The following is a 23,959-nucleotide window of genomic DNA, read 5'->3' as shown; positions in this document are numbered from 1 at the left end:
AGCACTGACGACACGCAGCGGGGTTGCTATGAGCTCCTCTGGGTCTAGAATCTCAAGATCCTATGGGACTAGGCTGCGGCAGGATGCAACTTTACAAACCCCGACTCCTACGCCCGGATCTCATCTGTCAGTTCAGACTCTCCCACCCTGCGGGTCCTGCTGCCTGGCGTTTACTTTCCCATCCTGAGTGTAAGGCTGTGCCAAGTCAGAAGGAAGCTCAGCCCCGCGAGGAGCAACGATCTAACAAAAGCCCGCTGCGCTGGCCTCGCCCTCTGCCGGCACGGCGACCCCGGCAGGGATGCTGGCTGTGCCTGCCTCACAGCAAGGTCCCCACCGGGCCCTCCTCTAGAGGAACATGATAAAGGCAAACTCTTCCTCTGGATTTAGGACACGCAAGGGTGAGTTCACTCATGTGAAAAGCTTCCCTCGTGCTTATCCTCACGAATGAGGATCTAACCCGTTCTCCAAAACCTGCCTGGAATTTGTCTTTCAGCACCATGATCACGATCTCAAAAGATTTTTCTTTATTGAAAGGCATGTCATAGGTGATCTCTTCCCAGCCCCACTTCTCATTTTTCAGAGTGTTGCAAACAATGCAGTTGGCCCTTCTGAACCGTGGATTGAAATGAAAGGCCACGTCTGCTCGAGGTTTCACGCTGCTGCCACACTGTAAGTCCACCTGGAACCTGAGGAGGGGAAGAAACACAGGCCGCGTGAGGACTCAGGAAGGAAGGCAGCCTCGCAGGCCTGGCAGCGCAGAAACCCAGGCCGAGTGACAGCTGACGGATCTTCTGTTCACTCACATGCTTTTGGTGGCGGTCCACCACAAGCACCCATATTGCCCAGTCTCCCCGCAGGTGCGTTCGCCCAGGTGCCCCAAGCTCTGCCGATGGGGTAGAAGTGTGCAAGGAAGACTCCTGGAAACGGTCTCTAAAGTCAGTTGGCATCTGCCTTCTGTCCACCCCCCACCCCTTCCCCCCAAATAGCACATGGTCCCAGGCAGCTACCCAAACACAACGTGAGGACCAGAGTCCTAGCTTCCAGGAACCACGAGAAAGAGGACCTCACCCTGGGATGGCAGGGTGAGAGCGTGAAGAGGCCCACCCCTCCAACAGCTTGCTGGTACGCGCCCTCAGCCCTCCGGACTGTCCCCTTTAGATGTCACGTTCACATCTTATTTAAAACACTGTTGTTCAGGCATCCACCACATAGAGCCGAGCCCAACTCTAGCTGATACAGCCTCATCCAGACTCTACCGAAAGCAAGCATTAGATAAAACCACCCAGAACAGGCCTTAAGAGATGGTATGGGAATGTTACACTGTAACTAGACTGTGTCCCTGTCATCTGACCACAGTTCCCTTCATTAACCGTATCTCTAATTCTTTATACTAAAATCAGACTTACAGCAACACAAAATCCACATAACCTGTATTTCAGTTTTTCATTCCAATTTCCTCAGCACCTTGGCCGGGGCTGCTGTGAAAGCAAAATCAGGCCTCCGAGTATCTAAATGGTCTCTCCCTCATGATTTTTTGTTGTCCCACAATCACAACGAGTTTATTCTTGTTCTCTTCTCGTCTAACAGAATGACTTTACCTGTCTGAGTCACTAGGAACATGCCCACGTAGTACAATCAAAGTTCCAGGCTCCAACTGCTCAGAAATGGTCCCAACATAGGGGATTATCTAGGAAAAAAAATAATTTTAACAAATGTTCATATACAAAATCAAAAGACTACATTCTTAAAGGCTGCACATAAATATTACTCAGCCATAAAAAGGAACAAAACTGTGCCATGTGCAGAGACGTGGCTGGACCTAGAGACTGTCATACGGAGTGAAGCAAGTCAGAGAGAGAAAGACAAGTGTCGTATAGTATCGCTTACATGTGGAATCTAGAAAAACGATACAGATGAACTCATTTGCAAAGCAGAAACAGAGGCACAGACGTAGAGGACATATGGGTAACAGCGGGAAAGGGGGAGTGGGATGAATTGGGACGAGGGGATTGACACATATACACTACTATGTATAAAATAGATAACCAATGAGAACCTACTGTATAGCACAGGGAATTCTACTCAGTGCTCTGTGGTGACCTAAATGGGAAGGAAATCCAAAAAGGAGGGGATATATGTATATATATAACTGATTCACTTTGCTGTAGAGCAGAAACTAACACAACATTGTAAACCAACTATACTCCAATAAAAATTAATTAAAAAAAAAAAAAAAGGCTGCACACAAGTCTGCTCAGACCCTAGCATTTTCCAGGTCCTTCCTCCCCACCATTCAAACAGCTACACCGGAACAACATGGCTAGGAGACTCACAACACCTGCACACCACTCCGAGTTCTTTAGGAAAAGACACATATTATTCACAGTACTTTTTATGTGGCTGGGGGTTCTGTGACATGCCACACCCCACCCCTCCGTCGTCCTTAAAGTTCCACTGATCCCAACAGCAGGATCCAGAAGAGGCCAGGCCCTAGGCCAGTGCTGACAGAGCTAATGATAAGCACTTACTGCCTGCAGAGGGTGCTCCAAATGCAGCCACTCTGCTGCAACTGGGATTGCGTGCCTCGCCTTCCCTGCTGGGCTTCCAAGCTGCACCCCACAGGGTACTGCCAGGAACCAGAGAACTGCATGATCTGAAGGACGTGCTGTGGGTGCCTGTGGATCTCTCGAGACACAGCACCTCCATACCCCACCTGGTCCAGGGTGCAGGCCTGGGCCCCGACTGGTGGTCCCACACAGGATTCGGGTCTCCCCCTCCCCCCAATCAGCTGGAAGCCAGCCTCTTTGTCTGGGGCCTGACATGATCAGATCTTGTCACTCCCCTCCCCCCGGTGATCCGCCATCCTCCCGGGCCACTGGCTATGTGGATGCATCTCCTGCACAACCACCTCCCTCTTCCCCCTGGGAGCCTCTGACCGCACCAAGCAGGCCAGACACCAGCATACCTTACACCAAGCTCACCCGGGTTACATCTATGCTAAAATTGATCCAGGGTAGCTCTGACTGTCAAGAAGAAAGAAATAAGAGAGGTCGTATAAAAGTAGTTGTAAATCAGTGGCTCATCGGCTGAAAATCTCAGCTCAAGCACAATCTCCCCTGTGGAGCCTTGCTCAGATTCCCTGGGCCAACTGAGTTAGCCGCCCTCGGAGGGTCAATCACGGCACTCTGTACTCTGTTCACTTGCAAACAAATGCCTACGCTGCGAGCTGCATGGGGCAGGACTGGGTCATCACCTTTACACCCCCAGGACAGAGGTCAAGAGATGATCAATAATCACTTGGTGAATGAAGGAGCTCTCACCAGCCCGGAAACTGGGCTCTGCAGGCCTCACACGTGCAGAGGAGCAGCAGCTTTTCCTCTTTTTGTGAGTGTGTATGTGTATGCTGCCTTAAGCAATCAGACAAGAAACCACCAAATCCAGTTGTCATCTGGTGCCACGGCAACTGCTGAAAGCAGCACGGGGGAGATGAACAAGCTTATCAGACGAGAAAATGAAAAGCATAACAGATGTATAGAGCATGGCTACAGCTGCACCTCAGAGTGGATGGTTTTCATGTACCGAGAATGTGGAAGCAATTACTCCTCTTGGCCACAGCCCAAGAATGAATAGCAGCATGTTCCATTTTCTAAATCTCTTAATAAAATGAGAACAGTTTTTGTAACTTGAGATTTTTTTATATGTTCAACTTGTATTTATGCAGATTATTTAATAACACAAAAATGTCAGTGATATAATTATCAGTGAGAAAGTGGCCTACAAAACCCCATACAGTACGGTCTTAACCAAGTTAATAATAAACATTAAAAGGGAAAAAGAAAACACTGTAAAGAAATAAGCCAAAAGGGAGCTTCAAGATGGCAGAAGAGTAAGACGCAGAGATTACCTTCCTCCCCACAGATACATCAGAAATACATCTACATGTGGAACAACTCCTACAGAACACCTACTTAATGCTGGCAGAAGATCTCAGACCTCCCAAAAGGTAAGAGACTTCCCAGGTAGGGCAAAAGAAAAAAGAGACAAAAGAATAGGGACGGGACCTGCACCAGTGGGAGGGAGCTGTGAAGGAAGAAAGGTTTCCACACACTAGGAGCCCCTTCGCGGGCGGAGACTGCGGGCGGTGGAGGGGGGGAAGCATCGGTGCCACGGAGGAGAGCGCAGCAACAGGTGTGGAGGGCAAAGCAGAGAGATTCACGCACAGAGGATCAGTGCTGACCAGCACTCACCAGTGCAAGAGGCTTGTCTGCTCACCTGCCGGGGCGGGGGGCGCTGGGAGCTGAGGCTCAGGCTTCGGAGGTCAGATCCCAGGGAGAGGACTGGGGTTGGCTGCGTGAACACAGCCCGAAGGGGGCTAGTGCGCCACAGCTAGCTGGGAAGGAATCCAGGAAAAGGTCTGGAGATGCCGAAGAGGCAAGAGACTTTTTCTTCCCTCTTTGTTTCCTGGTGCGCCAGGAGAGGGGATTAAGAGCGCTGCTTAAAGGAGCTCCAGAGACGGGCGCGAGCCGCGGCTAAAAGCGTGGACCCCAGAGACGGGCATGAGACGCTAAGGCCGCTGCTGCCGCCACCAAGAAGCCTGTGTGCGAGCACAGGTCACTCTCCACACCTCCCTTCCAGGGAGCCTGTGCAGCCCGTCACTGCCAGGGTCCTGGGATCCAGGGACAACTTCCCCGGGAGAACGCACAGCGTGCCTCAGGCTGGTGCAACATCACGCCGGCCTCTGCCACCGCAGGCTCACCCCGCATCTGTACCCCTCCCTCCTCCTGGCCTGAGTGAGCCAGAGTCCCCAAAGCAGCTGCTCCTTTAACCCCGTCCTGTGTGAGCGAAGAACAGACGCCCTCAGGCAACCTACACGCAGAGGCGGGTCCAAATCCAAAGCTGAACCCCCGGAGCTGTGCGAACAAAGAAGAGAAAGGGAAATCTCTCCCAGCAGCCTCAGGAGCAGCGGATTAAATCTCCACAATCAACTTGATGTGCCCTGCATCTGTGGAATACCTGAATAGACAATGAATCATCACAAATTGAGGAGATGGACTTTGGGAGCAAAGATGTATTATTTTTTCCCCTTTTCCTCTTTTTGTGAGTGTGTGTGATTTTCTCTGTATAGCTTTTGCTTTCACCATTTGTGCTAGGATTCTATCCGTCCGTTTTTTTGTTGTTGTTTTTTACTTAAAATTTTTTTTCTTAATATTTTTTAGTTTAATTATTTTATTTTATCCTCTTTCTTTCTTTCTATTTTTTCTCCCTTTTATTCTGAGCTGTGTGGATGACAGGTGCTTGGTGTTCCAGCCAGGCATCAGGGCTGTGCCACTGAGGTGGGAGAGCCAACTTCAGGACCCTGGTCCACAAGAGACCTCCAAGCTGCACATAATATCAAACGGTGAAAATCTCCCAGAGATCTTCATCTCAACACCAAAACCCAGCTTCACTCAACGACCAGCAAGCTACAGTGCTGGACACCCTATGCCAAACAACTAGCAAGACAGGAACACAACCCCACCCATTAGCAGAGAGGCTGCCTAAAATCATAATAAGGCCACAGACACCCAAAAACATACCACCAGACGTGGACCTGCCCACCAGAAAGACAAGATCCAGCCTCATCCACCACAACACAGGCACTAGTCACCTCTACCAGGAAGCCTACACAACCCACTGAACCAACCTTAGCCACTGGGGGCAGACACCAAAAACAGCGGGAACTATGAGCCTGGAGCCTGCGAAAAGGAGACCCCAAACACAGTAAGATAAGTAAAATGAGAAGACAGAAAAACACACAGCAGATGAAGGAGCAAGATAAAAACCCACCAGACCTAACAAATGAAGAGGAAATAGGCAGTCTACCTGAAAAAGAATTCAGAGTAATGATAGTAAAGATGATCCACAATCTTGGAAATAGAATGGAGAAAACTCAAGAAACGTTTAACAAGGACCTACCAGAACTAAAGAGCAAGCAAACAATGATGGACAACACAATAAATGAAATTAAAAATTCTCTAGAAGGGATCAATAGCAGAATAACTGAGGCAGAAGAAAGGATAAGTGACCTGGAAGATAAAATAGTGGAAATAACTACTGTAGAGCAGAATAAAGAAAAAAGAATTAGAACTGAGGACAGTCTCAGAGACATCTGGGACAACCTTAAACACACCAACATTCGAATTATAGGGGTCCCAGAAGAAGAAGAGAAAAAGAAAGGGACTGAGAAAATATTTGAAGAGATTATAGTTGAAAACTTCCCTAATATGGGAAAGGAAATAGTTACTCAAGTCCAGGAGGCACAGAGAGTCCCATACAGGATAAATCCAAGGAGAAACACGCCAAGACACATATTAATCAAACTGTTAAAAATTAAATACAAAGAAAACATATTAAAAGCAGCAAGGGAAAAACAACAAATAACACACAAGGGAATCCCCATAAGGTTAACAGCTGATCTTTCAGCAGAAGCTCTGCAAGCCAGAAGGGAGTGGCAGGACATATTTAAAGTGATGAAGGACAAAAACCTGCAACCAAGATTACTCTACCCAGCAAGGATCTCATTCAGATTTGATGGAGAAATTAAAACCTTTACAGACAAGCAAAAGCTGAGAGAGTTCAGCACCACCAAACCAGCTTTACAACAAATGCTAAAGGAACTTCTCTAGGCAAGAAACACAAGAGAAGGAAAAGACCTACAATAACGAACCCAAAACAATTTAGAAAATGGGAATAGGAACATACATATTGATAATTACCTTAAATGTAAATGGATTAAATGCTCCCACCAAAAGACACAGACTGGCTGAATGGATACAAAAACAAGACCCGTGTATATGCTGTCTACAAGAGACCCACTTCAGACCTAGGGACACATACAGACTGAAAGTGAGGGGATGGAAAAAGATCTTCCATGCAAATGGAAATCAAAAGAAAGCCGGAGTAACGATTCTCGTATCAGACAAAATAGACTTTAAAATAAAGACTATTACAAGAGACAAAGAAGGACACTACATAATGATCAAGGGATCGATCCAAGAAGAAGATATAACAATTGTAAATATTTATGCACCCAACAGAGGAGCACCTCAATGCATAAAGCAAATACTAACAGCCATAAAAGGGGAAATCGACAGTAACACAATCATAGTAGGGGACTTTAACACCCCACTTTCACCCATGGACAGATCATCCAAAATGAAAATAAAGAAAGAAACACAAGCTTTAAATGATACATTAAACAAGATGGACTTAATTAATATTTATAGGACATTCCATCCAAAAACAACATAATACACATTCTTCTCAAGTGCTGATGCAACATTCTCCACGATAGATCATATCTTGGGTCACAAATCAAGCCTTGGTAAATTTAAGAAAATTGAAATCATATCAAGTATCTTTTCCGAACACAACGCCATGAGACTAGATATCAATTACAGGAAAAGATCTGTAAAAAGTACAAACACATGGAGGCTAAACAATACACTACTTAATAACGAAGTGATCACTGAAGAAATGAAAGAGGAAACCAAAAGATACCTAGAAACAAATGACAATGGAGACACGACGACCCAAAACCTATGGGATGCAGCAAAAGCATTTCTAAGAGGGAAGTTTATAGCGATACAATCCTACCTTAAGAAACAGGAAACATCTCAAATAAACAACCTAAACTTGCACCTAAAGCAATTAGAGAAAGAAGAAAAAAAACCTCCCAAAGTTAGCAGAAGGAAAGAAATCATAAAGATCAGATCAGAAATAAATGAAAAAGAAATGAAGGAAATGATAGCAAAGATCAATAAAACTAAAAACTGGTTCTTTGAGAAGATAAACAAAATTGATAAACCATTAGCCAGACTCATCAAGAAAAAAAGGGAGAAGACTCAAATCAACAGAATTAGAAATGAAAAAGAAGTAACAACTGACACTGCAGAAATGAAAAGGATCATGAGAGATTACTACAAGCAACTGTATGCCAATAAAATGGACAGTAGGATACAACCAGGAAGACATGGACAAATTCTTAGAAATGCACAACCTGCCGAGCCTGAACCAGGAAGAAATAGAAAATATGAACAGACCAATCACAAGCACTGAAATTGAAACTGTGATTAAAAATCTTCCAACAAACATGGGCTTCCCTGGTGGCACAGTGGTTCAGAGTCAGCCTGCCGATGCAGGGAACATGGGTTCGTGCCCCGGTCCGGGAAGATCCCACATGCTGCAGAGCAGCTGGGCCCATGAGCCATGGCCACTGAGCCTGCGCGTCTGGAGCCTGTGCTCCGCAACAGGAGAGGCCACAACAGTGAGAGGCCCGCATACCGCGAAAAAAAAAAAAAAATCTTCCAACAAACAAAAGCCCAGGACTAGATGGCTTCACAGGCGAATTCTATCAACCATTTAGAGAAAAGCTAACACCTATCCTTCTTAAACTCTTCCAAAATATAGCAGAGGGAGGAACACTCCCAAACTCATTCTACAAGGCCACCATCACCCTGATACCAAAACCAGACAAAGATGTCACAAAGAAAGAAAACTGCAGGCCAATATCACTGATGAACATAGATGCAAAAATCCTCAACAAAATACTAGCAAACAGAATCCAACAGCACATTAAAAGTATCACACACCATGATCAAGTGGGGTTTATTCCAGGAATGCAAGGATTCTTCAATATATGCAAATCAATCAATGTGATACACCATATTAACAAACTGAAGGAGAAAAACCATATGATCATCTCTGTCAATGCAGAGAAAGCTTTCAACAAAATTCAACATCCATTTATGATAAAAACCCTGCAGAAAGTAGGCATAGAGGGAACTTTCCTCAACATAATAAAGGCCATATATGACAAACCCACAGCCAACATCATCCTCAATGGTGAAAAACTGAAACCATTTCCACTAAGATCAGGAACAAGACAAGGTCGCCCACTCGCACCACTATTATTCAACATAGTTTTGGAAGTTTTAGCCACAGCAATCAGAGAAGAAAAAGAAATAAAAGGAATGCAAATTGGAAAAGAAAAAGTAAAGCTGTCACTGTTTGCAGATGACATGATACTATACGTAAAGAATCCTAAAGATGCTACCAGAAAACTACTAGAGCTAATCAATGAATTTGGTAAAGTAGCAGGATCCAAAATTAATGCACATAAATCTCTGGCATTCCTATACACGAATGATGAAAACTCTGAAAGTGAAATTAAGAAAACACTCCCATTTACTACTGCAACAAAAAGAATAAAATATCTAGGAATAAACCTACCTAGGGAGACAAAAGACCTGTATGCAGAAAATTATAAGACACTGATGAAAGAAATTAAAGGTGATACAAATAGATGGAGAGAGATACCATGTTCTTGGATTGGAAGAATCAACATTGTGAAAATGACTATACAACCCAAAGCAATCTACAGATTTAATGCAATCCCTATCAAACTACCACTGGCATTTTTCACAGAACTGGAACAAAAAATTTCACCATTTGTATGGAAACACAAAAGACCCCGAACAGCCAAAGCAATCTGGAGAACAAAAAATGGAGCTGGAGGAATCAGGCTCCCTGGCTTCAGACTATACTACAAAGCTACAGTAATCAAGATGGTATGGTACTGGCACAAAAACAGAAATATAGATCAATGGAACAGAACAGAAAGCCCAGAGATAAACCCATGCACATATGGTCACCTTATCTTTGATAAAGGAGGCAAGAATATACAGTGGAGAAAAGACAGCCTCTTCAATAAGTGATGCTGGGAAAACCGGACAGGTACATGTAAAAGTATGAAATTAGAACACTCTGTAACACCATACACAAAAATAAACTCAAAATGGATTAAAGACCTAAATGTAAGGCCAGACACTATCAAACTCTTAGAGGAAAACACAGGCAGAACACTCTATGACATAAATCACAGCAAGATCCTTTTTGACCCACCTCCTAGAGAAATGGAAATAAAAACAAAAACAAATGGGACCTAATGAAACTTAAAAGCTTTTGCGCAGCAAAGGAAACCGTAAACAAGACCAAAAGACAACCATCAGAATGGGAGAAAATATTTGCAAATGAAGCAACTGACAAAGGATTAATCTTCAAAATTTACAAGCAGCTCATGCAGCTCAATATCAAAAAAACGAACAATCCAATCCAAAAATGGGCAGAAGACCTAAATAGACATTTCTCCAAAGAAGATATACAGATTGCCAGCAAACACATGAAAGAATGCTCAACATCATTAATCATTAGAGAAATGCAAATCAAAACTACAATGAGATATCATCTCACACTGGTCAGAATGGCCATCATCAAAAAATCTAGAAACAATAAATGCTGGAGAGGGTGTGCAAAAAAGCGAACCCTCTTGCACTGTTGGTGGGAATGTAAATTGATACAGCCACTATGGAGAACAGTATGGAGGTTCCTTAAAAAACTAAAAATAGAACTACCATATGACCCAGCAATCCCACTACTGGGCATATACCCTGAGAAAACCATAATTCAAAAAGTCATGTACCAAAATGTTCATTGCAGCTCTATTTACAATAGCCAGGACATGGAAGCAACCTAAGTGTCCATCAAGAGATGAATGGATAAAGAAGATGTGGCACATATATACAATGGAATATTACTCAGCCATAAAAGGAAACGAAATTGAGTTATTTGTAGTGAGGTGGATGGACCTAGAGTCTGTCATACAGAGTGAAGTAAGTCAGAAAGAGAAAAACAAATACCATATGCTAACACATATATATGGAATCTAAGAAAAAAAAAAAGGTCATGAAGAACCTGGGGCAAGACGGGAATAAAGACACAGACCTACTAGAGCATGGACTTGAGGATATGGGGAGGGGGAAGGGTAAGCTGTGACAAAGTGAGAGAGTGTCATGGACATATATACACTACCAAACGTAAAATAAATAGCTAGTGGGAGGCAGCCGCATAGCATAGGGAGATCAGCTAGGTGCTTTGTGACCACCTAGAGGGGTGGGATAGGGAGGGTGGGAGGGAGGGAGATGCAAGAGGGAAGAGATGTGGGAACATATGTATAACTGATTCACTTTGTTAAAAAGCAGAAACTAACACCATTGTAAGGCAATTATACTCCAATAAAGATGTTAAAAAAAAAAAAGAGATAAGCCAAAAATATTACAGCACTTTTCTTGAGGGATGACATTTTAATTTTCTTCTTCATATAGTTGTATATTTTCCAGATTTATATAATAAGCACTTATAATCACAGATTTTTTTATTATATATTTAATTTTAGGGTGAGAGTTTTTCTTTTTAATTGAAGTATAGTTGATTTACAATGCTGTCCCCATGTCTGCTGTACAGCAAAGTGCAAAGAGCTTTTTGAGACCAACCATCTATTCCCATCACTGCTAACAGATTGTTACAACTGTTAATGAGTTGTTCCAGTCTGAGAAACAACTGCGCTGCAAACTTGGGCCATTTGCTGTTTCAGTTGTCCATATTAACGCTGTCTACTTAGGAAAGTACCCTAACTTATATCAACAATACTCAACTTTTTTGGACCATGTGAAGGAAACAAATGCCCGACAGCCCGCTCACTTACTCACAAACATTGCTCCTGAGGAAAGGGAGAAGGGTGGTTTTCTAGGCAACTCCAAGCTTTGAGGCTTTGTTGTTTCAAAAATAATTGATGTAAAACAATAAAGTACAGATCTGAACACACTAGAGACAATACCATAAGCTTAAGCCCTAGTTAGGTTTGGTGTTACCTGCCCAAACATCCTAGCTGATTCATATTGCTTTGCCTTTTTTATGTCATTCATTAAATGTCTGCTCTACACCAGGGTCATGTTAAGGTAGCCTGCAGCTGGAAAGAAGTATGAGTCCCGTCCATCCGGGAGGAGCTGATACAGTTGGGAAGAAGTCAGATACCTATGGAAAGATTAGAGTGGACATGTGATACTGTTTAGCGGTTCAGATTGGAATCTCCTTCCACAGGTGGAAAATTGTCTACCTTATAAACATGAGACCTCATCTGAACTGTGGCGAGAGCATACGATGAAAATCTGTCCATCAGTACCCCCAGCTCAGACTCTGAGTTAGAACTCGTGACAAGCAGCAGCCAGAATCATGCAGTATTCACTCTGGCCAGGGGGCAGCAGCTACATCTAGGGTCAGAGGCAGCAGTGGCACCGGTGGTGTCGCCAGTGCAAGAAGTACCACGTTTGTTCAGTGGTGGCGACAGACGTCTCTTAGTGAGAACAGCCCTGCAGCCTGATTTTGGCTGTTGTCTGTGATGCTGTAGTTGACAAGCCTGGTTCTTCAGTCCTGCCTGCTGATAGATATCACTTAATAAATTCCTTTTGTGCTTAAATTAGGGGTTGGCTTCCATGTTTACAACCACAAACCCTGACCAATTCAACATCCACAGAAGTGGGGCAGTAAGTAAGTGTCGAATAAATGCTTCAGAAAAATGTATAAACAATAATAACTGAGGTGGCCAAAGTTTATAACGAGGTATGATTTGAGCTGGGAAGAATATGGTTAGGCAGAGAGGAGAAGGAAGCCAGTTCAGGTAGAAATGTCCGTTTACAAAAGCAGAGAGGCAGGAAAAGACAAAACGTATCTGGGAGCCAGTAAATAGTAAGGGAGCAATTAAAGACAGACAGAGTTAGGGTCAGATTTTGGAAGGACATAAGGAAAGTGGGGGTTGGGAACAACAATCCAGTGGGGGTAAAATTCACTGGAGGGCAGGGGATTATTTGTGAGACTGACTCCTTCCGGGAAGCCTAGCACAAGGAGATAAGGACATAATCCAGGCTGATGGCGGCAGACACTGAGGAGGAAGGGGAGGCAGGAGATAAACACGAGCTATTTCAAAGGAAGCTGTCTATCCCGGGCCACCACCTACAATGGTAACAGTGGGGAAGAAAGATTTCAGAGGGAAGATGCTGAGTTTGGCTTGGAATACTTTTACTGTAAAGGGTTGGCAGGACATCTAAGAGGGAACATATTGAAAGGAGTGGAACACTCAGGACCAACATTAAGTGAATGGCCAAGACTCAGAAGTCAGAGTAGAGATGATTACTAGGTACAATGAGAGCTACTAGATAAACTGAGAGAGAGGAAAAGTCAGGAGCAAAGCCTCAAAGGCTGTCAGATTAGGGGGTGTGCAGAAAGAGTTAACACAGCACACCTGGCTGCTATCTTTGAAAGGCCTCCGTCCAAGGCTGGCCCATAGCTGCTGTCTAGGAACTTGGATTTGGAGAGAGCACCCACCACCCTAGATGAGAAGGGTGGGTTACCCACCTAAACTGTTTGTGCAAACACTATGGTTTATGCTAAAAACCTGCTTTCCTGTTTAGAGTCTGGAGTTTGGGTATGTGCTAGGCAGACGCTATCTACGCACCAAGCCCTCAATAAAAACCCTGGGCAGTGAGTCCCTAATGAGCTTCCCTGGTAAAGAACATTTCACACGTGCTGTCACAACTAGTTGCTGGGAGATTTAAGTCCATCATGTGTGACTCCACTGGCCGAATACCCTTAAAATCCTGCGCTGTTTCCCCCTGGACTTCGCCCCATGTGCCTTTTCCCTTTGTGATTTTGCTTTACATCCTTTCACTGGGATATATCATAGCCATGGGTATGACTCTATGCTGGTGAATCATCAAAACTGAGGGTGTGTGGGAGACCTCGATGCAGGAGGTGAGAAGAGAAAGAAGAGAGAAGGATCCATCAGAGAGGGCAGGTGTATCAAGGAAGTCGATTTCAAAAACGGGAGGACTGTCAATGTCTTTAACATGGAAAAATAAGGAAGATCCCCCCAGCTGCCCCCCAAAGATACTAAAATGGATATCATACCCTCTGATCCAGTGATTCTACTTCTACAGATTTATCCTGTAAAATACTAGCACATGCGCAGAAAGATGCATCTACAAGGATGTACAGCACAGCACTGGATACAATCATGAAAGGAAATAGCTCTTTAACAGGGGACTGGTTAAATAAGTTACAGTACATCCATACAGTGGACAAATTATGCAGCCATTAAAAATAAGTGAGTAAACTCTAAACATGCTGGTATCTGCAAAATGTGTTAAATGAAAAAAAGCAAGGTATAGCAGTTTATACGGTATGATACATGCATGTAAAGAAACAGGGTATACAAAAGGTGACACACACAACACATGCACACACAACACACATATTCTCAGGAAGGATATACAAAAATCTGGGAGGAAATGATTGCCTTTAGGGAGGACAACTGAGCACCAAGTAGAAGGAAAATTCATGTTTTAATGAAACCCTTAAATACTGCTTGAATTTTTAAAAATGATTTACACATATTTTTCTTTATACTTTTAAAATAATAATAAAAAAGGAAAAGCCACTGAGTTTGATGACATCAATGAATTAAAAATTTTAAAGACAGATTATCTTCAAACTGTTAGGGGCTTGACAGCGTGGAAGGACACTGAGAGAAACGGAAAACCACAAAACGGAAGCTGGTTTGGGAAGGACGATGAGAGTTTCATTTTGAACTCACAGTCTTCAAGGGCTGGCAGGGCATCTAAGAGGGCTGGAGATTCACCCTGGGTGAGAGGGCAGAACTGTACGCAGACTGTATGCAAACTGTATTCATATTCTGGTCAGTAAAGACATCAGAGAAATAAAGACAGACACTGAAGACAAGATTGATAAAGAAATTAAGATAGTAAAAAATCAGAGGGCAAGGAGGGATAAATTAGGCGCTTGGGATTAATAGATACACACTATTATATATAAAATAGATAATCAACAAGGACCTACTGTAGAGCACAGGGAACTCTACTCAATATTCTGTAATAACCTATGTGGGAGAAGAATCTGAAAAAGAATAGATATATGTATAACTGATTCACTGTGCTGTATACCTAAAACTAAAAGAACATTGTAAATCAACCATACTCCAATATAAAATTAGAATAAAAAAAAAGAATTAGGATTCAGAAAAAAAAAAATCAGAGGGCAGAGCCATGGTGAGGAAATTAAGGCAGCAGAAATCGACTCTCTCAAGATGGAGGTCAGGGACTTCCCTGGTGGTCCAGTGGTAAAGAATCTGGCTCCTGAGGCAGGGCATGCGGGTTCGATCCCTGGTGGGGGAGCTAAGATCCCACGTGCCGTGGGGCAACTAAGCCCGAGTGCCACAAACTACAAGGCCCACACGCTCTGGAGCCTGCGCCCCACAACTAGAGAGAGAAAACCCACACAACTCTAGTCACAGCTAGAGAGAAGCCCGCGCACCACAACGAAAGATCCCGCGTGCTGCAACTAAGACCCAATACAGCCAAAAATAAAAAAAATAAATAAATAAAATATTAAAAAAACAAAAAAGGTAAGTCAGCAAAAGAAGAACAAGGGAACAAAGACGGGGAAGGACCTTCAGAGGTTAAAAAGAAAAGATTTTATTGTTTTGTTTTGTAAGGTTAAACTGCAAGGTAGAAACGGAGGTACTCAGAATACTAAGGAAAAAAGGATCAGTGTGGAAGTAAGGTTCTGAAGGAAATTGGAACCAATGAGCTTTTCAGGGCCAGGTGGGATTAATGTTAATAAGTGGTTTGTTAATTAGGAGTGACAACCCATCAGTTTAATTTCTAAATAACTTCTCAACTAACAATCACGTTTTAACTCTATAAACAGCAATAATAAAATATTTAAGCAGATATTCAGTTGCCAAACGAGATTTCACTGAGGGCATTTCTGGTATGAAGATACCGTCTTCCAAATTATTCACTCAATTTGAGAGGAAAGAAAACTGAGCCGGGCTCCTCTGGTGGTGCAGTGGTTAAGAATCCGCCTGCCAATGCAGGGGACATAGGTTCGAGCCCTGGTCCAGGAAGATCCCACATGCCGCGGAGCAACTAAGCCTGTGCACCACAACTACTGAGCCTGTGCTCTAGAGCCCATGAGCCACAACTACTGAGCCCGCGTGTCACAACTACTGAAGCCCATGCACCTAGAGCCCGTGCTCCGCAACGAGAAGCCACCACAATGAGAAGCCCGTGCTCTGCAACGAAGAGTAGCCCTCGCTTGCCACAACTGGAGAAAGCCCACGTGCAGCAACAAAGACCCAACGCAGCCAAAAATAAAATAAAATTAATTTTTTTAAAAAAAGGAAAAGAAAAGTGAGCCGGACTTTTTTAAGTCTTGGAATTCTATCAACTGAACTAGTCAATGAAATATACTAAGTAGGAAAAAATTACACAGGCCAGTTATACAATTTATCTTTTCCAAGAGTTAATATGGACAGAGGGCTTCCCTGGTGGCGCAGTGGTTGAGAGTCCGCCTGCCGATGCAGGGGACATGGGTTCATGCCCCGGTCCGGGATGATCCCACATGCCGCGGAGCGACTGGGCCCGTGAGCCATGGCCGCTGAGCCTGCGCGTCTGGAGCCTGTGCTCCGCAACGGGAGAGGCCACAACAGTGAGAGGCCCGCGTACCACAAAAAATATATATATATATCTATATGGACAGAATTTGTCTACCACAATTTTTAAAATATATTTTAAGTCATTTTTATTGAATTAATTTTAATAACACTGTTTTACCTGGTTGGCAGCTGCCCCAAACCAAACTAAAACAAAGTCATTGTGAATGCTATTCAACATCCTCAAAGTAATCCAGCTTGTTTTTGGAATATATTGTTACAATAGTTACACTTTTTTAAAAAAATAGTTACACTTTCGACATCACATAAGTAAATAGAGCATACTATATTATTCAAAAAGATTTTATGCATTTCATTTAAAAAATCATTTTGCAAGAGGCTTCAGCTTTATCATTGACACATTCTGTACTTCATGCTCTCAAAATAAAAAAGTGCCCTAAAGCTAAGTTTTTTACTGATATTAATGAATAGTATTCAGGGTTATACGAACTAAAATTTAACATTTTACAGTATAAGAGGCAATAAATGTGGACCAAAACTTTGGAAACATTAAGAAATAAAAACAGAAAGATGGCAGTTCCCTGTCTTCACAAGGCTTAATAAAGAGTATAGCAGAAACTCAATAAACACTTCCCTGTTGTTGAACTGATCACTAACAAAGTAACCAGAATGCAACAAAATATTTACTTTGGAAAGTTATCATGACCTATCCTCAGAACAGCACAAGGCCACCGGGAGCCCTGAATGTAGCTGCTGCTCGAAAGCAGCACTACTTCTGCAGGCCCCTGTCCTCAGGAAATGAAACGTCAGCTGATTTTTGTTTCAACTCTGTAGTCGAGGGTGCTAACCCCAGAAATTACAGGAATCATCATTACACTCTAATACCAAGACATGCAGGAATTTTAAGCTATAAAATTATTTTCTAAATAGCATTCAAATAGGACATCTCTGTGATGAAGGGCAGAGCCGAAGGGCATTAACCCGACCATCCAAGCCTCCTGGCTTGCACCAACATTACTTCACTCCCCCTTGGCAGGCAGCGTTTTTTTTTTTTTTTAATTCTTCGCAGAAAGTCAGTCTACAACTTTGAGGTGTTTTTAACTCTTAAGATGCGCAAAATTATTTTAAATGTCTAGCTGACTTCAAATTCAGCAAGTCTTCTTTTTTAAACATACTACGATTGAAGGCTATTTCTTCTAAGCCTCATTCCTGCACAATGACAGTAAACCTTAGGGGGAAAAAAAAAGAGCTACAGCTACAAAGTAAATAACAAAAAATTGAATCCACTTACACTAATAAGACTGGTTTAAAGCCTTACTTGAAGCCTTACCAAGAATCTCCTATAAAGGGTTTACAAGAAAAAACAAAAAACGGCAGCAACTTTATCTCAGACCTAAATTCAGGATTCAGCTTCAGACACATGGAAACTAGACATTTCTAAAGATTCTCACACCACATGAAACTGAACAAGTTCATTACTTCCCAGGACGTACAATGAAATTTCCAGCAACTACATTCAGGGGTTCCTGGACCAGCCTGAGGCCGGGACGTGACCATTAGTTTTTCTCATTCTCCATCTCACCACTGGCTTTTGATATTCCCCTGCTCAACTACCAAGCAGGATTTGAAAGGCAGAGGGAAAAGCTGAGAAATTAACTTCTCGTAAACAGGCCTAATTTAAAAAGAAAATTAAAATGTGTAGACAAAGAAATCCACTTTCCCCTGAAAATTATGTCTTAGGATGGTCTGAGCCTTCCCTCCACTGCCCTCCCACGTTCTCCGTTCATAACACGTCTCATAGTCTTATACAGTTGACCCTTGAACAACACAGGTTTGAACTGTGCAGGTTTGAATCCACTTATACTCAGATTTTTTTCAATAAATACACACCACCTGATAGGCGGTTGGCTGAATCCTCAGATGCAGAACCTTGGGTACCGAGGAGGGCTGACTAGGGAACTTAAACATCTGTGGAGCTCCAAGGGCTGGATCTGGTTTTCAGTCAGGGCCCACTGCAGTCCCACCACATAGCAGGTGCTTTATGTTTACTGAATTTTACTTCTGCCCCTACCCCAGTGGATAATTACTATCCAGTTGGACTTGCTCTCAACCCTGGCATAGGCAAAAAGTGATTTTATAGAAATTACTTACCGGGTTACAGACGACATTCTGTAGACTGTTTAAGGACAACATCATTCTTTTCCACCTTACTGTTGACTGGGGTCTCTCTTTTGGGTATGGTCTAAGATTTTAAACAAGTTTCATTTAAAGAATTCCCAGATTGAAACTGAGGCACCTGACCTGTGTAAAATCAAAATAGAGGGAAAGGAAAATAAGCACCATTTTTCTTCATAACTATTTTTAAGTACATACATTATTTTACTGATATTTACCAAATAACAGGATGCTATAACAAAGATCTGACTCCAGTTCTTATCTAATGTACTTTACTAAATAATTTTGGATTATGAGTACAGGAAATATTGATTTTAAAACTACATCAGTAGAAAACTTCTAATTTGGAAAATTTATTAAAAATACTTATTACTGGGAGTTCCCTGGTGGCCTAGTGGTTTCACTGCTGCGGTCTGTTCAATCCCTGGTCGGGGTACAGGGATCCCGCAAGCCAGGCGGCACAGCCAAAAAAAAACAAAAACAAAAACTTGCTATTAAAATACTATATCAAATAATAGCAAATACTCCTGTACAGCTATCTGAGATATTCATTTAACTTTTCTCATCTGTATAATGAGAATAACAGTATTCACCTCACAGATTTGTTCTGCGGATTAAATGAATTAATAAAGCAATGGAATAGTACGTGCTTTATAAGTTTTATCTATTGTTATTAGTAGAAGGGATTGCTCTTCCTCCTCCAAATTAAACAAGTCAAAAGGAAAAAATAATCCAATGCCTCAAATATTAATTTCCATGTGGCTATAAAGAAGATAAAAGCTTTAAAGGTAAAAGTACCCATCAGTACTACATATAACAGCTCCAGGGAAGACTTGAAGACTAAGCAGAACCAAAAGAGAAATGAAACTCAAGCTTCCTACATTTTACTTCCTCCGATTCTGTCATTATACCAAAGGGCAATACGCACTTATCACATGTATTACTTTTTCTCTATTAAGAAAAAACTGCATCTCCAACCCCGGATGTAACATAAACTGAGTGGTTAAGTTACAGCAAGAGGTGTTAGCTGAGCAGATGCAGGTTGTGAAAGAATTCACAGAAGTATTAACAAGGGAAGAAAAGAAAGTTTTTATTCACTTTCCAAGGCAGGAAAGGGGCCAGACACATAGAGTGGCATCGGCCCTGAAGGGTGGCGGTCTGAGTCTTTTAACGGGTTTCAAAGGGCAAAGTGCAGGAAAGAGCGGGTGGGTTCACATCTATTTTGGCCCACAGTTGTATTCTGGCTTGCTGTGTTTCTATAGGATGTGGTTTTTCTGAGAATCTGTAACTTTTTGTCTTCAGTAATTTTTCAGTCCTTGGGTGTCTCAAAGAGACATGATAGTGGCCTTTGACAGGCATTACTCTATTTTGAACAATGTCAGATGGGCTCACAAGAGGGATTTTGCAGGTGTAATTAACATCAGCTATTGTCAAGATAGGGCGATTGTCCTGGATTAACTGGTGGGCCCAATGTAATTACATGAGCCCTTAATAAACAAAGAAGCCTGAGAGATGCGGTAGCAGAAGAAATCAGAGATTTGAAGCCTGAGAAGGATTCAACACATTCTTGGCGGCATTTCGATGGAGTGCGGGTGGGCACACACGGAAACTGCAAGAAGGAAACAAACCTGGAAAACAAACTAAAGTATCCCGGAAGTTGATTCTTCCCCAGAGAATAGAGCCCAAACAGGATAACACCTGAACTTCAGCTTGTGACACCCTAATCAGAGTACTCAGCCTGGTTCGCCTAATTTTATTTTTGGTCCCCCTAATTTTTGATCTAAGATGTATTAAGAAAATAAGTGGGTGTAATCAAAACATCAAGTTTTATGCGCTAAATGTATACAATTTCTATTTGTCACATATACCCCAATAAAGCTGGGAAAACAAACACCCTGCAACCCTCTTGGTTTATAAATGTAACCCCATCTATTAACTTACACATTAGTCAAAACCTCAAAACTGTTTTGCTCCATCAAACTTGGGAAACATCAACAAGAGCAAAAACAAAGGATACAGAGATGCCACAGCCACATTCATAATTTACATCGTTAGTAGAGAGTGACCCAATTTAAGCCACGGGCCCGAGTGAAACCAATCATTCCCAGAAACATCCACAGGCACGGGTCCTGGTGTTATTAACTCTTCGTTCGCTTCCCAAGAAGCCATCACGATGCTGTTGCAATTCAGAGGACAAACGTTTCCTAACGTTTCACACTGCAGTAAATGACTCTGCATCTCAAAATAGGATGTTCAGAGCCCGGGAGGGCCACGGAGGTCTGTCATTAAATTTAAAGAACCCGTCATGTAAAACACCAAGAAGGAAACGTCCCCGGATTCCACTGCGCGAAGGCGGCGCTCGCTCCCGGGCGAGGAGGTCGCACGTGCGAAGACAGCACCGGACGAGGCGGTGGTCGACAGCGGGGCTTCCTCCGGGGACAGCGCCGGTTTGCCCGAGGGCTGCGACTCCCGACCACCCCTCGTCCCCGGGGCGCAGCGCACGGGGCACTGCCAGCCGCCCAGCCCGACCCTCCGCGGTGAAGACCCGCGCGACAGGGCTACCGGAGCCGGTCCCGCCCGTCTGACTCTGACACGGGGCCAGAAACACCGCATCCCCTCCTCGGCCGACGAGCCCACCGCCGCGACCGCCCTCCGACTCACCCCGGGACTGGCGTCGCGCTCGGCGTAGGAGGCTGTTTTCCGGCGGCGGCGCGTTGTCCGGGTTCCCGGCCGGGCGTGCGCGGGCGAGAACGGGAAGCGAGAGGAGTCAGTCCGCCGCCATTTTCTGGTTCGCGCGCCCCTGGCGTCGCCGTCGGCCTTGCGTCTGCGTGCGGGGCGCGCTGGCGGCTCCGTTGGGCTAGTGGCTGGTCTGCTGCTGGCCGCTCCCCCGGCGGGGCGCCCTGCACGGCCTCGGGGACTCGGACCGCCAGTGGCTTGCTGCGAGACGAGCAGAGAGGGAGGGGGCAGAGTGTGTGCTTCCAAAATTCCCGGGTGGATCTGGCCGCCTTTGCCCCGCCGCCGGGGTTGGGGGGCCGGGAAATGGGGAAGAGAGAAGGAGAGACCTTCTGCTCCCTCGGTCCGCGTGTCCCCGGCCTCCAGGGCCGGTGTGGACTTCGCACAGGCCCCGCCTTGACCCGGTGATGGCCGAGAGGGGCCCACGCGACCAGAGGGGCCGTCTGTGACCTTCCCTGGTCGCCCGGCTCAGCGGGGTCAGTGCCAGGTATTTCTCAAGGTCTGCTTCCTTGTCTGCCATGGGTTAGAGTCCAAACAGTACATACAGTGCAATAAAAGAGAAGCTGACTTGGTGTTTTGTTTGCCACACCTTTGGGTGTAAATAAAATGCAGGGGGAAATGGGTTCAGTATAGCTGGACTGAGTCCAGCCCGGAGCCCCCATCCAGAGTCTAACTTGGACTTCAGCCACTGCGGCTTATCTGCCAATTTTGTGTGTTGTTGTTTTCTAAGTTATATACTACCCCGGGGGAAATGTCAGCAGTATAGAGCACAATTCTGAGCACGGTAGATGTTCAGAAATAACCAACTTTTCAGGCAAGTGCCCATAATGACTGCCAGTTTGACCTGTTGGCTGTAAAAAACGTCAGCGAGAAATACAAATAAAGTTAATGTAAGCTACTTTGAACAGCTGGTACAGTTTGTTTTCTGTTAGGGATCACAAAGTTCTTATCTTCCTACTTGTCTCTACTTGATTTTTATCCACGTTTCCTTTGAGAGACATGTTTTGGTGTCCCTACTCTGGGCTTTCTCCTCTGTAGCTCTGGGTTTTATTATTTTTTATTTAAATTGAGAAATTCATTACACACCCAATACCATCGAACTCACATTCTGATTCCCTATTACTTTGCTCTCCTATTCATTTTCCAAGTTTGCTTCACTCTTTAGGATCCAACTTCAATAGCTGTATTTAACCCTTAACATACACTGCCTGGGATTTGTACTTATCTTTCTGTGTTGTGTTTTATCTATCCAACTCGAATTTAAATTGAGAAGAGGATGTCTTGAATATTCCCCAATGCCTAGTATAATGCTTTGCATGAAGTAAACATTCTGTAAATACTAGGTTGAAATGATAGGTTATTGATAAAGTGAGGAGCAATTGAATGTCTTCACAACTTTGCCTGGGTTGATTACCTCCCCCATACAAAGTAAGCTGAAATAAATACACATCAATGCTCCACTTCTTTGGTAAGTAGAATTTAGGTATAAATGGGACTGTGCAAAAGGGCCAGAAATGCTGTATTGGTGCAGTAATTCTGGATTAAAAGATCCACAAATCCAGAGAATTTATCTTAGAAAAACCCCTTCGTTGGTCCGGTTTTGTTCAATGAGCTCCGTGTGTTTTTTATATCTTTTAGAATCAACAAGTATGTACTCGATGTCCGCCATGACAAGGCACAGTGATAAGTATACAAAGGGCTTTGTAACATTTGCCATACCGAGCCGGGCCCTCTAGACGCAGAGAAGCGATATAAATATACGGAAGTCCCACTCCTCTTCCTTGGATTATTACAATAGCCTCTTCATTGATTTTCCTGCTTTTTTTTTTTTTTTGAGGTACGCGGGCCTCTCATTGCTGTGGCCCCTCCCATCGCGGAGCACAGGCTCCAGACGCGCAGGCCCAGCGGCCACGGCTCACGGGCCCAGCCGCCCAGCGGCATGTGGGATCTTCCCGGACCGGGGCACGAACCCGTGTCCCCTGCATCGGCAGGCAGACTCCCAACCACTGCACCACCAGGGAAGCCCAGATCTCCCTGCTTTTACCCTTCCCTCTGCAGTCTGTTCTCAACACAACCGTCAGAGAGATCATGGGGAAACACAGCCTAAACAATGTTACTTTGCTCAAACCTTCCACTAGCTTTTTTGCTCGTTCTTTGAGTAAAGATCCAAGTCCTTACACTTCATGACCCGCCTCCACCTCCACACGCTCTGACTTCATTTCCTACTACATTCCTCCTCCCTTGTTCTGTACCAACCGTACTGGCCTTTGTGGTGTTCTTACCGCCTGCCTGTCACACTCCCAGCTCAGAACTTTTGCATGTGATGTTTCCTTTACCTCCTTAAAATTGAGTAATGACAGTGAGTAATGTCGATTCTTAGTGAGGCCCTTCCTGACCACCGTATTTAAAATTGCAACCTCCCAAAACACACACACACACACACACAATCTCTATCACTCTTTCTTGCTTTATTTCTCTCTAGCATTTACCACATTCTAATATGCTACATTATTTACCTTTTTATTTTATATTACTTCATCCACCAGACTACAAACTCCATGAGGACAGGAAGTTTTTGTGTTTGTTTTTTTGTTTCTTTGCGGTACGCGGGCCTCTCACTGTTGTGGCCTCTCCCGTTGCGGAGCA

At 43.9% G+C, this 23,959-nt stretch overlaps 1 protein-coding gene across 3 annotated transcripts in view; it reads right to left on the bottom strand.

Moving 5' to 3' along the window:
* LGALS8 (galectin 8) overlaps positions 1-21,498 on the bottom strand; it is a 28,358-nt gene extending 6,860 nt beyond the window's left edge. The window contains exons 1-4 of one of the 3 annotated variants that reach the window (XM_029201183.1): positions 21,242-21,498; positions 18,557-18,706; positions 1,599-1,687; positions 476-686 (exon numbers count right to left, since the gene is read on the bottom strand). In XM_029201183.1, the coding sequence (XP_029057016.1) occupies positions 476-686; positions 1,599-1,687; positions 18,557-18,601 (345 nt within the window). In that variant the 5' untranslated portion in view covers positions 18,602-18,706; positions 21,242-21,498. Of the gene's footprint in view, positions 1-475; positions 687-1,598; positions 1,688-11,747; positions 15,880-18,556; positions 18,707-20,521; positions 20,790-21,241 lie in introns of those variants that run through there. The other 2 variants (XM_029201184.1, XM_029201185.1) reach the window with 2 other exon arrangements.
* Between the last annotated feature and the right edge of the window lie 2,461 nt (positions 21,499-23,959).

The sequence above is a fragment of the Monodon monoceros genome, unplaced genomic scaffold (assembly GCF_005190385.1).
Source record: "Monodon monoceros isolate NGI ecotype Baffin Bay Population unplaced genomic scaffold, NGI_Narwhal_1 Super_Scaffold_4, whole genome shotgun sequence".
Classification (NCBI taxonomy): domain Eukaryota; kingdom Metazoa; phylum Chordata; class Mammalia; order Artiodactyla; family Monodontidae; genus Monodon; species Monodon monoceros.
Note: the sequence above shows the minus strand (reverse complement) of the source record. Positions and strands in the feature narration are given on the sequence as shown.